The sequence below is a fragment of the Phaenicophaeus curvirostris genome, chromosome 9, assembly GCF_032191515.1.
Source record: "Phaenicophaeus curvirostris isolate KB17595 chromosome 9, BPBGC_Pcur_1.0, whole genome shotgun sequence".
NCBI lineage: Eukaryota > Metazoa > Chordata > Aves > Cuculiformes > Cuculidae > Phaenicophaeus > Phaenicophaeus curvirostris.
This window is the reverse complement of record NC_091400.1, coordinates 20,585,787-20,600,949: the sequence shown is the minus strand read 5'-3', so window position 1 is coordinate 20,600,949 and position 15,163 is coordinate 20,585,787. Positions and strand designations below refer to the sequence as shown.

Sequence of the window (15,163 nt, the reverse complement as noted above, 5' to 3'; positions counted from 1 at the left end):
TGCCTGCCCTGGATTTGTGTATGTTTTTCATATATCAGCCCTGATAGCATCAGGTCTCATCTCAGACAGGGCCATTTAATGCCAGCAATGCACATGCTGCTGACCAGCCACCTGACGCCTTCTGAAGAGAAATAGCTCCTTAAAAAATAGGCTGTAAGGACATGAAAATGAACATAGACATTGCCCGTGAACTAAAAAAAAATGCAGAGAAAGGTCTGCCAAGGCTCTACAACCTCAGAGATCCTCAGTCCTGCGGGGACAGTGTGGCACGCCACACTTCGAGCACACATGGGGTGAGGAGCCTCAGCATGCTAAAGGGGCGGCTCAGGTTAGCCGTTGTCTGTGCAAATGAGCACTCAGTGCAAATGAAACGTGCTTCTCCCTCTGTAAGTCACTCTGTAGTGATTCTCCTCTGGTGCACAAAGCCTCCTCAGCTGCTCTGAGCTGGCTGGGTTGCAGCCACTTGACATCGGGCCACAGCCTCTGAGCTGGGAAGGCTGCTTTATTCACTGCCTAGAGGAGCAGGATCATAGTCAACATTGCTGTTGTTATTTATTACAGTCATTAATTTGGCAGGAATTAACCAAATTCTGGCGGGTAGCGTATGTCTCTGTGCATTAGCACGGCTGAGCTGAGCTACAGCAGGGAAAAAACCCGATTTTTGGCTGCTGTCAAAGCTGGCAGAGGCCAGAGCAGGATGTTGGTGTGGTCACTGGCACGTATATGGTCACTCTCACTACGTGTTCATCCAACATCCTTGAGACCTGTCCTACCACAGCCTGCTGAGCCTCTTGGGGCAGGGTCCACCTGCGATGGGAGTTTGTCTCCTCGGGGGCATTTAGAGCCATTCTGGTCCTGCACAAGGCCTTCTCCAAACCGACCTCAAAAAGACTCAACAGCCTGTAAGAAACTCTGATCCCCTAAACCCCAACACTGCATTGCTAACAAAGCGCTGCCTCAGGACTGTGACTCGCCCTCTGAGATTATCTTTAAAGTGCTATTTTTAATGCAGTCCCTGACTGTTTTAAAGCTCCAGTGGTGATTTCTTGGGAGGTCATATTGAAGGCTTCATTATCTTCAGGGGTGCAGATGAGGGGATGGCTGCCCTGCTGCCAAGTTTCCCCACACTGAGGTCACATCCATCGAAGCTGGTTGGAGTTTGGCCACTCAGCTCAGGGTCTGCCAGAATCACTGGATGTTTTCATGTGAGGTGAAGCACCTGTTATTGCAGGGGAAAGAAATTAACTGCTCCTTCCTTTAAAGAAAATAGCTACTTGTTAAAATCTGAGGTATCTGTTAAGTTTCGGATGCCGTATCTGTTAAGTTTCGGATGCCATGTGGCAAACCCAAGGGCACATGAAATCCCAAGCAAGGCCACGAGGTTAACTGGCTGTGGTCAGAAATGCAGGGCCTGGCTGGCCAGGGCTCTCATCACAAAGGCGGGAGCCCACATCTGAAATTCAAAGCCTGGCCTGTATTTCTGGGGTGTCAGCTTCCAGTTCCAGAGCTCAGTCACTCCCTGGAATACCAAGCTCATCTCTGCTCCTTTTGGCTTTTCCTAACTTTCCAGAAGGGTGCCTGGAGCAGGATCCTGATGCATCATGCTGCCCTGCGACCTCAGGGTTGAGGTAAGCGTGCTGGGAGGAGAGAGCTGTTCCCGTAGAGGTGGCTCTTCAGTGTGGCCTCATCTGTCCCAGAGAAGGACCACAGGTGTCTCTCATGGGTGACGGTCACTCTGCTGAGCAGGTGCCAGGCTGAGCTTTCCATACTGGTTTGGCTTTCTTGGCAGAGCGTGGTGGCTGACGGGCTGGTGCACGTACCTCGTGCATGCTCTGCAGCCCAGGCGGGATGGCACGAGTGAAGCCCGGCGGTGGGGTGAGGCAGGGCATGTGGCCGCAGGGTCTGGGTTCCCATGAGTAAGCATCACTATGCTCTGCGCTGCAGTGGTGGAGGAGAAGTGCCCAAGGCTCCCACCCAAACCTGCTCAGGCTGGAAGCGGGAGGATGAGTCCTCAGCTGGGCTCCCCAGACAGAGCTCAGTTACTTTCCATTTGTGTAGAGAATGGGTGCATTTAATCCGGAAACAGTAGCAACTAAAAAGTCATTTTGCTAAGCAGCAAGATCATCCACCACTTGGGAGCAGCCAGAACCATTTACAAACTGTTTTCACACTTCAGTGAGGAAGAGGCTGCGTTTTCCTAACTGCGGAGCAGAAGACAATCCTATAATAATGCCTCATCTTTACCAATCATTCCAAATTATTCACATGAAAGATCCTGCTTTCTCTCTTGCCCTTTAATGAAGCTCCTGTTGAACCAATTATTCACTAGCTATTCGCGTATTGTCAGAAAGGAAATCGCAGCATTTGTTGTTAGGAATGAGTTGATTGGCAAGGCACATGGCTCTGGGGTGGGTTTTCTTCTTCCCCTTTTCTACTCTGAAGCCATAGCTTTTAGCTGGCAATTTCCACTGCTATAATCTGATGGCAAGTGATAAAACGCATCAGACTGCAGTACTCAAATAAGAAAACACTCCAGATTAGTGGGAATATAATTATGTTTTTCATGACATTGATTTTTTATTTTCTAACTGATAAAAGTAAACAACTGAGTGTGTGGGGGGGAGTGCCGAAAAACAACATTTAGACTTTAGTGAGATAATTAACTCACCAATTAAACATATTTTGTATTCAGCATTTGTCCTCCATAGCACACAGCATATGTGACGTTTGTCCTTTATTCAAATTCTTGCTTCTTGCAATCTTTTCTGTCAGCAGGAGTGGCAGCCAGTGAGAGTCCTGCATGAGGGCCCTTCTCTGGTGCTTCACTTGTAAAGATGAATATTCACAGCTATGGATTTGGAAAGGAAGAGGCAGCCAAAAGGAGTCATTAAGCTGAGCTAAATGAGCAGAATTGAGAGGTAAGAGATCCGTGCATCAGACATTTGTATTTGTTTTCTTTCTGCCCGTAGCGTTTGGAGGCAAAGTAAATCAAGCCCCTTGTGATCCTTGTTGCTCTGTGCGCTGCTCAGTGTCATCCACCTGCAACATGGGGCTGCAACGTCAGCTGCCCTGTGCTCTGATCCCATTCAACGTCACAGCATCAACATGGGCAGGATATATGCAAGAAAAATCAAACAACAAGAATTAAAGAGGCTAGGCCTTTGGTAGGTCTGCCTACTAGTTCAGCACAGTTGATTTCTCACTGCAGCGTGAACCATGGGAAGAGGCATAAGCCACAACAGATCATTAGAAATCTCACTGGGCTCTTTAGTACAGAGTAGTTCTCCCACCATCAGCTCAGCAAAGAGCAAGTGAGTCTTCAGGGAAGCTGTCTCAGGAGGTATGAACTACAATATGGGAGAGAAGTCCTCATCACTGCCCCATCTTCATCTCCTTTGTACAAATGTGGCCATTAGGAAAAAGTTACAAGGCTAGGACAAATAAAATGTGCTATAAGCAGGACCAAGAGGGACAAACAAACATTGTGCCAGGCAGAGGTGTGCAAATGTGTCATGCAAAGGCTGACACCACTACAGCACAACAACTCAGACTGTAAAGCTGCAATTGTGCAAATTAATACCCAAGCGTACTACAGTTTCTGTTTTTTCTTTTAGACAACAATATGTGAGGCTTCTTTCCAGGGCAGAACTCAGAGCCTCAGGGAAACTCAAATTTATCTTCCTCCTCTGCGAGACTCCCATGGCCCAGTTTAAACTGCGGCTGTGGCGAGGGGGGTGGGGGGGAGGAGAAGGGCTAACTTCTGAGCTGGCATAAATTGCTCTAGCAAACACGCTATGACAAGTCATTCCAAATTAATTTCATCCTGTCTCAAGCTGAATTTGCCAGGTTATGTGCTAAAATGTTGTTTCTTGCTTTGTCCTGGAAGAGTGCTGCATAATAAGCATCAAGCCTCAAGGGGCTGTTTTACTGCTAATTTTAGGCAATGAAATGTATCGTGGATGTAGTCACGATACGAATCAACTTGTACCTGGAGCAAAAACTCCCCCAGACCCAGCGTGTTGATCCTATGAAACGGGTGCCCACACACAGAATGCAGAAGTTGCCCTGCTGAATGCTTTTCAGCGTCAGTCCCAGACCGTGTTTGTTCTTGTGCTGACCTTGGGAGATGAACAGGAGAGCGCTTCGTCCCCACGCTGCGACAGAGCCACAGCAGCTGGCTGTGTAGTAGGACAGGCCGGATTAAAATAGGTCTGTCCACGTGATGGGCTGGTAGAGGAACCCTAGGAATCCTGCAAGTTATTGAAGTGCCATTAATAGTCCCACCAATAGGTGATAACCCTGAAAATGGATCCTGAAGCTGATTTCAGTTACAGTTCACTGATCCACACAGACAACGACATCTAATTTTTGGAAAAAGCTATTGCACTTGGTAACTGCCCCACCCCTTAAGGACCCTCAAACCTACTCTTTGTGAAGCTAGCCAGGACAGGAGGTGTGTTTGTGGGGAAAGAATTCAGGAGAGAGATACATCCTATGGGAACAGAAGGCAGTGTAGGAAGTGCTGCCCAAACAGCAGATGAGCAATGGGGTTTTGAGCAGCATCTACTACAAACATTAATATGAAGAGATTAGAATAATCACCATTAACTTGCAATCCAAATAATCTTAATAAACTGAGATCAAGGTAATTTAAACCCAAGTAATTTTGCTGATGGAGACAGATTTGGCTGCTTTCCTTCCCTGTTCGGTATTTATTTTCCCTCTTCATGCCTTTTTGTGCAAAGTTCATACTAGCGGCCAGGGAAGAGCAGCCTCTCTCTGCTTGCACTTTAACTGTAACAGCCTTGGAATGGGTAGGTTTCATCCTGCCTTCTCTCTGGGTGCAGCAGAGGTGCCTGCAGAGCATTTCAGGAGACGCTGCCCAGCTCCCTGCTCTAACGTCTCGTGGAGAGCAGGCTTTCCAATTGCTTACGTTTGGTACTGACAGTCACTGGATGAGAACAGCCAGCAACTATGTAGGGCAGGACAGGATCTGCCTATTCCCAAGGACCCCCAAATTAGCTATGTTCAAAACAGAGCAATTTTTAAGTATAGTGAAGTGATACTGCTAGCATGAATAAGAAAAATAATGTGTAGAATGAGAGAATATTTCCAAGCTGAATTTATTTCTTGAAATATTCTCTCAGACGCTGTTATTATTCCACGGTAATGCTTCTTTCAGGGCAATATTTTACACCAGTCTTAGCATCTGCATGGCACCACAGAAAATCTCTCTCGCAGTCGGTTTAGGAGCCCTTCCATTTTTCAATGCATTTATGTTGCACCACCGAGTTGAGATATCTGATCCAGGATAATGACAATGCTTTGCTTTGCTTCATCTGTGCTGATGCTCCATGTCCCTTACAACCACCGCTGGGCAGCAGGAGAGCCCTGGGAAGCAGGGAGTCTGGCCAAAGCTCACCTGTGAGCACCTGGCAGACCTCAAGGAGGAGAGAGCTGCACTTGACCCTTCTCCCATCTGAGAAGCAGCTCAGGTCACCACGGCTCTGCGCTTTGGAGATGATCTGCCTGCTAAGCTATAGCCCGTTTATGATTTGTGGGTTTCTAGTCTGACTTGGCTTCATTTTTTAACTTTTCATTTTCTTTTTAGGGAACCAAACTGTTCACTGGGTTTGGCAGCTGATGGCTATTAACTGTCACACTCCAATAACCAGGGGATAGTTAGAACAGCATTAAATATTTGCACTGTGCAGCAGGGCTACACTTCATCTCAGAACACATGAATACTAGCCTCCTTTTGCACTGGAAGAAACCCCACCTTATTGCTATTCAAATCTATCCGTCTGTCTCTCTTCCCATGCTGTCATTACGCATGCAAGGCCTGTCAGTGCCACTGACACAAAATCCCCTCTCGCTTCATGCCAGCACCAGTGACACCTGAAAAAAAGCAAGACATAAAAGAATTACTGCTTTTAAATATTTTGCTTATTTGGCCTTCATTTCTTAACAAGGTCGCCGATCCCATGTCTTTATAGAAGTATCTCCTGCCCTGTAAGGGTACGTGCTTTCCCTCACAGGAACAGGTCATAGACAATTCTATGTGAGAAGTGGGTTTGAGAACTGAGCTTTGTCCATTTTGTGTGTCCCCTCTTTAAACTGTGCAGCTTTGTTTTCAGCACAGTTTTTTCCCCTCCTCATCGTAACTGCCATTTTGAGTCTAATCTTTTAGGAAATGTCCTACATCGGCACTCCTTGTGGTCTGCTTTTAAAAGCAGAATTTATTTTGGCCTCTGCAGGAAGCATTTAAAGCACATAATGAATAATGTTTGACACAGGAGTCAGTTAGCAGTCATTTCAGATTAACAACACTGCTCAGAAAAACCCTTGCAGGGGATTAGACCGAGGGAAAGATGCTTAGGCAATAACCTCGGAGGCGGCTGGTTGCTGAACTATCCACAATAGACGTGACTATCTCTGGAGGTCTTAAGTGTGAGAATTATCTCTGGGCAGAGAACAACGAGTTGGTGAGATATAAAACAATGGGCTCGTGCTCCGATACAAGCAGTTAGTGCTGCACACGTTCTCTTCTCATTTCATCTGCAAAGCTTACAGACAGGAGCAGTCGGTGCCCAAATTAAGACTTCCTCTCTGCCTTTGATCTTATGTAAAAAACTAATGAATTGTATAATCTCCACCACCTCTGAAATCCCACTGGCTGGAAGGGAACTCTCCCCACCTTTCCCATGCCTGGCTCAGCTCCCTAACAGAGCTATATTTAACAGCAGGCCAATCACATGATCGCTGCAAAGGAACAGCACAAGGATCTGTAATCCTAATGCTCCAGAGCTGCCACTGCTATAAATCCTTTGCAGAATGAGTTCCTTTAAATCCCAAACATGTCATCACACTTTTAATTAACAGTTCTTTATGAAAACTGTGGATAAGACCCTTTAAATTAAAGATTGTTCCCGGACTTGTCATCCTAAAACAGTCTGTGTTTCTATTGTCATTCTCGTGTAGCCTATTTCACCTCTTTGTATGGAAAGCTTTTTTCCTTTCCTTTCGCCTCCTTTGCCTTCCCTCCTGAACTCTCAAACAAGGAGAAACAGCTACTGCTGTTTTTTGAGGGTGGACAAAATGTCCTAAATTACTTCATGTACACAAGGGAAAATTCAGATGATCACAAGATCAGCAGTGAGTCTGGGCACAGATGGGGCTGTGGCTGCACGACTTGGAATTCCTACCACCTTCCCCTCTGGAGTTCCTATCTTATTGAGCTTACTGCCTTTAGAGAGGGAACGACATCGAGAGAGGACAGGGTTCTGCCCAAAGAGATGTAAAAAATAACGTTCTTGCCAACTCACAAAGCCTGAAGACCAAGTGCACTGCAGCCTCTCTCTGTCTGCAGTTCCATTTTCACTCCAACATATTCCTTTCTCTCTCCTATGCTAGAACACGAGAAACGTAAGGTCCAAAGTTGTTTTGAGAACAGCACTGTGAAGAAACCAGACAAGCCTTAACTGCACAAAGCTGTTAGGACACAGACAGACCTGTGAGCCCAAGCCCCCGAAGAACAGAACATACTTACGATGCAACGATCTGTGCTGGTGACCATGGAGATCCATGGCCCCATGAGATTCTTCAGAAGGGGCTGGTTTGCAGCTCCTTGACGTCCTTGCAGGGATACCAGCAGGTGACCTCTAGGACAAGAGAGCCTGCTGTCCGAGGTGTCAGACTGGATACTGGGCCAAACAAGGGAACTGGGATCTTGATTTCTCCCCATGCACTTTGCAACAAACAAACTGTGGTAACAACATTCAAACTCTGCTCTGCAGAGAAGTGTGAAGCCAGCACTGACTTAACATTCTCCAATGAACTCTAGCCATCAATCTTTCATCTCTCCCATGGTACAAACATCGAACTGATGCTCCTTCCATCCCTTACTGCTGAGATCACTCTGAAACACTCACCTGGACACTGAAAGTCACGTATAAAATGTTGAGATTTGGCATGCACTGTGGTTTAAGCACCCATTCTTGCTCCCATTTCAGTACAACATGTGGAGGAAAGCCAGACCCACACCAATACAAACCAAGGAGCAACTATATGACCATTTTTTATTTATCAGTATCAAATTACATAGCAAAGTAATGAATGCAGTGTCAGATCACCTCTTTGAATACTGTAAATACAAACAAAATCCAGCATATTGCTCAATTACCCACGGTAAATTAAAAGTTTAAAAATGTGCGTTTCAGAGACTGTTTGGCATATCCTGTCAATATATCCTGCATAAATATTTCTGTACCTCATTTTCACTACATGTACCTTAATTAAATACAGCCTCTAGAGAGCTCACCCAGAGGAGATGGAATCTATCTGTGTATGTTCCTCATCAGCGTATGCGCCTGCCCTGCAATCCCTGGAAGTACCTCTCTGAGCTCACCCACAGATGAGTGGGACTACTCGGTGGCCAGATCCTGCTCTCACGCAGCAGCAGACCCAAACTCACTGGCATCGGTGCGAGATGACTGAGTGCGTAACATCAGCTTTGGATCAGTCCCTGGAATTACTGGATCTGATGGCTGGATCATCTACACTCAAATATGGAAGGGAATCCTTGGGACATTTATGCCGCTCTTTACACCAGTGTCACTACAGAAAGAACAACGCCTGGGTTATAACTTTAAGTGACAAATAAAGTCAGGCCTGTTGAGGTCACGTAAGTTGAGTAGGACTTGGCCACAGCTAGGACATGAGCTAGGATACGAGCTAGGAAATCCAACAGAAGGGTTGTAATGGTGTTAATCAGCAGTGTACATGGGACTTCCTCATAAACTGTGTAAACAGAACAATTTCGCCTGACAGATGAGGGAAGCTCCATTTAGCACAGTTTCCAAAAGTTAGGACTACTGAGAGACGGTTGGTGGCACAGAAAGGAAAACATCAGAGAAAGAGATGTTTTGTTTAGAATACGATGAACAGAAGTACAGAAGCGTTGATGCAGGTAATTGGAAAGGTGAGGAGAGGGAAGGAGGAAAACTTTAGGCAGCAATCCCACAGCAACATGGGAGTAACTCTTGATGCCTCCAGTTCACCAGTATCAGTGGAAGTCAGGCTTCTCTGGGAAGGTGCAACCTGAGCGCTTGATAATCACGCTGGCTGCGTAATGTCCAGCTCGGATGCACTCGGTCACGGGCCGGTCATAGACGAGCTGAGAGAGGAAGCCTGTGGACAAAGTGGAGAGAAAAAGCAGGGAGAAAGAAGTTAGACCAGTGGTTGTGAGTGTATCCATCTGTCACAGGGCACTGGAACACTGGCCGAACCATACGTACATGGGAAACTGCCTGGTTTAAATTTAGTGCTGTGCTGAGCAACCCGCTGAGCTGGAGCACTGCTGTTGTTCTTTCTGCCTGTGGTCTCAGCTGGTAGCGTCACGTAAATTAAAGATTATCAAGACTGATCTTTGTTAGTGCCCTCAAAATTATTTTAGTGGAGTTCTCGTTCTCTCCTTTTCCAGAGAGAACTCCTCAAATCCCATTTTAAAACCAAAGCAGCAGTTTTTCCTGCTGCAGAGTGCTCCTTCTGTTCATCCTGGCTGCAGGCACAGCTCCACACAACAGCTACTCTGCAAGCTTCTCTCAGATAAAAGGGAAAGGCCCATAACAAATAAATGTTATTGCTATTCACAGCTACAAGTGTTTGCAACGAAAAGATGAGAAATTTTACCTGATGAGAAAAGCTAGGTGCATTTGTTGCCCTTCATTATGTGCAATTTAACCTAAGGCTTCAGAAGCAGTGGGCGCCTCTCAGCATGTTCCGATTGCTACGTAGCCAGCAAACTGTACCCAGAACCTGGCACCTTGCAAAGCAGGGCACTGGGTTAACTGCTTTGGCTAACAAAGCCCTAGTACATGTGGCTTAAGACAATTAGAAATCACTGGGAACTGGGCATTTTGAAAACCAGAGCATCTCTTTACATAAATATAAGCAGAGAGAGTCTTAAAAAGCAGATTATTCATAGGAACTTGGAAAATCGAAGCGCAAGAGGCACCACAAATGTTATGGATCAAGTCCTTCATGTCTGAACCATTCTGTCTTGGCTGTAGCCATTGTGATCAGAAGCATGAGAGACCTCGCGGCAGAGGGGAAATAACTATTCTGACTCTGGAAGAGGTTTTCAAGATGTGAAAAGCAAACTTAGTATCTTATAACTTAGAACTCCACTCTGGCACTCTAGAGGTAATATTTTATTCACTTTTATCCTGTTTTTAATATGTTTCAGATGTATCTCTGTTCCTCATCCAATCGCAGAAGGAAAGTGAAACTTGCTCAGGAAAATCAGAATTCAAGCAAGCTGAAACACGTTCTTTTTAAAGCTTTCACCCACCATTCTGAGTTCCTGTGCCACGCTCTGACAGGCCTTGGGCCTTGACAGCACAAATCCAGTCTTGAAGCCATGTCTCTCGTAAGCACAGCTAGCTCAGAGGCACCGATTTCTGACATGTTACAAATTTGGACTCAAAGTTGATGTGTTTTGCTTGCTTTCCTTTGACAGAGTCAAATACACTTTCTTTGTTCAGCTTGGTTTCTACTGGGAGAAGGACTGCATTATAATTCCTCTTTGTGGCATGTTAGAATGTATTTGTCATAGAATAATGGAATGGGTTGGGTTGGAAGGGACCTTAAAACCCATCCAGTTCCACCCCCTGCATGGGCACGGACATCTCCCATTGGACCAGGTTGCTCAAAGCCCCATCCGACCTGGCCTTGAACACCTTGGTCTTGAACATCTTTTGGAAGATGACAAAAATATTTTATCCTATGCAATGATGTCTGTTCCTTGAAGAGTAAAAATAATGTCAAACATGAGAAACAAGGTCAGATTAACCAAGGATAACACTGGTGAGCAACAGATCCCATTTTCATGAATTGCCATGATCTTTCTTGACTCCTTGGCCATGACCGACAGTGAAAAGAAGCCCAGGTGATGTATAGTTTTCTTTAACCTGCACAGGATGGGAGAAGAGTTTGAAACTCCTCAATCTGTATATGAAATACTTTTCACTGGAATAGAGAGGCCACAGAAAGTAGGTGTTTCAGGTGACAACTAGGAGAGAATTTGTAAGTTTGACATCCTTACTTCTCTACAGAACTACATATTAGCTGGAATGTCACAGTTATCCACTGAGACTGGGGAGAAACAACTGCTTCACTAACATTTAAGTCTGTAAGCACAAGAGGAGAAGACAGGAGTTTTCATTATGCAGAGATGAGAATCTAAACCAAGAGGAAATTGCGCTGTGAGTGCAATCACTGGTGGCAGGCAGGGGATGACAGACAACGCGACAGTGTTGGGATGGTCCAGCTGTAACAGTCATAGCTGGGTAGCAGCAGAGGAATTTGCCTGGCAGAAATCAGACCATTTCTGAATAACGAGATGAAAATGGCCTGGTCTCCATTAAATTAATATGCATTCTTAGGAGAAAACTCTCTTGGATAGGTGGAGAATGTCAATCATTCGATTTAAACTGCCTGGGAAGCAGGAGCTTGCCAGCATGTTCCTGGGTGGTTAAAGCCTGAGAGCAAGCTGTACCCGTGTGTAAAAGGAAGCTGTTAAGACAGTCCATTCCTGACTCAGTATGCATCGAAGATGCACTGGGCAAGTCTCCAAAGGCGAACACGAGACGGGGTGTCGTGCAGAGCATGAATTCAGAAGGGTTTATACAAGAAAGAAACAGTCCTCTGTGTTTATGATCAAGGCATCAAACATCTATAAAGATGAGAAAATCCAAGGAGCAAAGAACCATAAAACATTAATTGTTTTTCCATACCAACTAGATGAAGACTGTCATCACCCCTCAGGCTCAATGGAGTTTCAAGCTAGTGCATATCTTTTGTCTTCAGTGAAGCTACTTCTTATTTATTCTGATCTAAGTGAAATCAGAATCAGGTGAAAAAACATCCTGTTCTAATTGGGGATAGAAATGAGAGCCCTCTGTGAGTTCAGAGTAGTGGAGAAATGACATTAGGAACGGCTGTCTTATAGGAGATAGGTAGAAACTGCAGTGGGGAGTTTGCCCTCAAACCATTCTCTTGTCTGTTGAGTTTCTCTTAAAAGGTATGTGTTTCATAGATGAAATAGAAATAGCAGTATCTGACACAATATCGCATCGAATGACAACACAGACACGCATATCAAAACCACAGAGCGACATCACATACTAAGACAAGGCAGTTGGCAAAGCAGCCCCCGAGGGAACACCAGGAAGCACTGTTGTTTGAGCAGAGAAACAAAGAGCTCTGCTCTATCAGGTTGGCTGCCTTAGCTGCAGAATGTTCTTTTTCATGAATGCAGTAAAAAGCAACATGGTCAGAATGTAACGCAGAGCTTGCTGCCTCTGGTGCTTAAGGTGCTGCCATTCAAACCCCACGAGTCACCTCCCAAGGCATGGGCTCAGCTTGAGCTCCCCCTGAAGAAGTTACTGCCCCATCATTTTTTTGCTGTCCTTTGCTGCTGGTATGACCTCATACTCTGTCAAACTGAGTCAGGTTAGTTTAAGCTGTTGACTAGTAGATCTTTGCTAACTGAGCTGACTGAAGCAGAGGTGGGTTACTAACCCCCCTTCCAGCGTGCAGGGCGGCAGAGGGAAGATGCTAAGCAGTTGAAGACTGTAACCTCTTTAAGGTGCCGTGACTGGAAATGCAAGAAGGTAAAGTGAACGTGGCCTCAGACTGACTTCACACAGCTCCTACAGTTCCACAGGTAGAAAGGGCAGGACTGAGCTCACAGAACCAGATCAGCCCAGCACACAGTGAAGTAGTTCAGCAACTCTTTACCTGCTGCCACGGCCTGAACAAGCTCCTGGCTGTCACTGGAATGGAAGGCAGGAAGCAGCAGTGTATTTGGGCTACGCAAGACAAGCTCACTTCACAGATTTTACCAAAACACCTTCAGGTAATATTGTCCAGCATCTTCTAACTGCAGCTCTTCTGCAAGAGCATCTCTACGCTGCTGATGCTACTGATGTGTTACGTGCAAGGTGCACCACGCTCTTCATCCTGGAACACAAAGGTAGGAGCCAAACTCAAGGCTTTCCCATTTGCCTGCCTCCTGCCCAGACATCCAGAGTGTTTATCACTACAGAGTAAAAGAAGTGGCAGTGCAGGACAGCCAGCAGGGCACCTTGCAGTAATGAGCCGTCTTGATGAGCTTCCCAAGTAGACTGGGGTGCCTTTTGCTCCCTCAAAGGCATGGACAGCCACATCGCCACCTTGTACCTCGTCATGATAAGAAGTTATTCAGAACTGTGTCCAATTGATCCCTCTTAGCATCATCCTAGAAACTGAAGATGGGTTTACATCAAAAGCTGCCTTAAACCTTCAAGTAGCACAAACTGTATTTGTGTTCCCAGATGACGGAAGTGATTATCACACACCAAGAGCTGCTTTTGGCCCATAACTACTTCTTTTCTGCGCAGCAGAGAAAAGCGTCTCTAAGATCACTTCGTTCTGAAAAGTGCACCTGACATAATTGTGAGTTAATCTTATTATCTCCAGCGTCCCTACTCCATGTGCTCCCAGATAGTGTTGATCTTCATTAGGTCTGCACACCGAATGGAGCACAGAAGAGCCAAGTTGCTTTCTTCCTTTCTATGCTCACTACCAAAGGCAAAGTTCTGTAAGCCAAGTGCCAGAAGTGGTGCTTGAGCCTCAAAATCCACTCCCGAACCAGAGGCCTCACTGAAACCAGCTCAGATCTCTTGGGGAATGGCAATAGAGATCTGAAAAGACACAGCAAGGCTGTCCCCGACTGCCACAAAAGGTGTTGTCTTTACTCTGCTACTTCTTAGAGCTGAGTAGCACTTAAAAACCATTCAAGGGGAACAAAGTTCATTTTCTTGTGGCTGGCAAAACAGACATTGCAGAGGCAATGTCACAGAAATCAGTGATTTCTCTGAAAGTTTTATCTTTGGATTATCCATGGTAATTCTGAATGCAGACCTCGCGCAAGTGCCGCTGGCCGGGAATGGAGGAGTCCGAGAGTGGTGAGTTTAAAACAGTTCTGGTCTGCCTCGGTAATGGTTTAACAACACTTAAAAACAGCTCATAGTGAAGCCAAATGTTTCATTTCAAATTGTACACTTGACAATTAATTTTAATGACTGTTAATTACTAATGCTGGCTGGAAATCTGTTTATAAGCCTCTGACACCCAGCTCTCCCACGACTCGTCTTTCTGCAGTCTCTCTCACACTACCAACCTTTATAAGATGCCCAAGGCAAAATTCGTGTGTTTTTTAAATTAAATAGAGAAAAGCAAGGGAAAAGCAATTATCAAATGCATTCATTATAAACAATTACAAGCTGACCCCAAGTCAGAGCCCTTCCAAACATTTGTGCTGTGTGATGCTCCAGGACAAGCCTCCTCTCCCAGCTGAACCCTGAAGTTCCTAATGGAATTTGTGCCAGCCAGGCCATCCACCAGCAAAACTGTCCCAGCCACAGGAAGGCTCAGCAGCAGCTGAGCTGCTTCCTCTCTTCTTGTATTTAGAGTTTCTACAGCTTAATTTGTGACTGCCTTTTTAAATGGTGCTATTCCACCAAGGGGGACAGTTGGCAGCACCTCTTCACGCTCTCGTTCACACGCAGCGTTTCTCACAGTCGCCTGAACGCTCGTCTATTTTTATGTGATCCCAGCTTTCCAGGCCAGCCACGTGGGAGGGTGAATTCTCAAGAAGCATTACCCCAGCAATCGACAGCCTCAGAGCTGATAAGGCTGAGGCTTTTCTGGATGCCTTAAGCGCTGCCGGAGGAGGTTAATATTAGGGCAGCGCGAGTCCGGTCAGTTGTGATCAGGTGGCTTGCAACACTGGTGCCAAGCACCAACCAGCCAGCCTGGAGTGTGTAAAAGCCACTGGCATGCAATGGTTCTGCGGTACAGGCTCTGATCGATGCGCCCGACGCGCCGAGGCTTCTCCTGCTCAATCCCGAGGCAGATGGCGAGTATTGCAGCCAAGAACTGAGGCGAGCCAGAGGCCCTGCCCATCGCTATCAAACCAATGCTGGCTACTCCAAACGCAAATGTCTTTGATGAAGGGTGGGATTTGGCTTCCTTTCTCATGTATTTTGGCACTGTGGTCTGACACGTTAGATTTGCAGTATGTAAGACAAATTAAATGTAAGCATCTTCAAACACACTG

General features: G+C 45.9%; 1 protein-coding gene across 2 annotated transcripts in view; it reads right to left on the bottom strand.

Annotated features, from left to right (window-relative positions):
- Positions 1 to 8,061: 8,061 nt before the first annotated feature.
- The window catches only part of ADK (adenosine kinase), a 244,012-nt gene continuing 236,910 nt past the window's right edge, over positions 8,062 to 15,163 (bottom strand). For both annotated transcript variants that reach the window (XM_069863580.1, XM_069863581.1), the window contains exon 11: positions 8,062 to 9,189. In XM_069863580.1, coding sequence (XP_069719681.1) covers positions 9,065 to 9,189 — 125 coding nt within the window. In that variant the 3' untranslated portion in view covers positions 8,062 to 9,064. The remainder of the gene's footprint in view (positions 9,190 to 15,163) is intronic.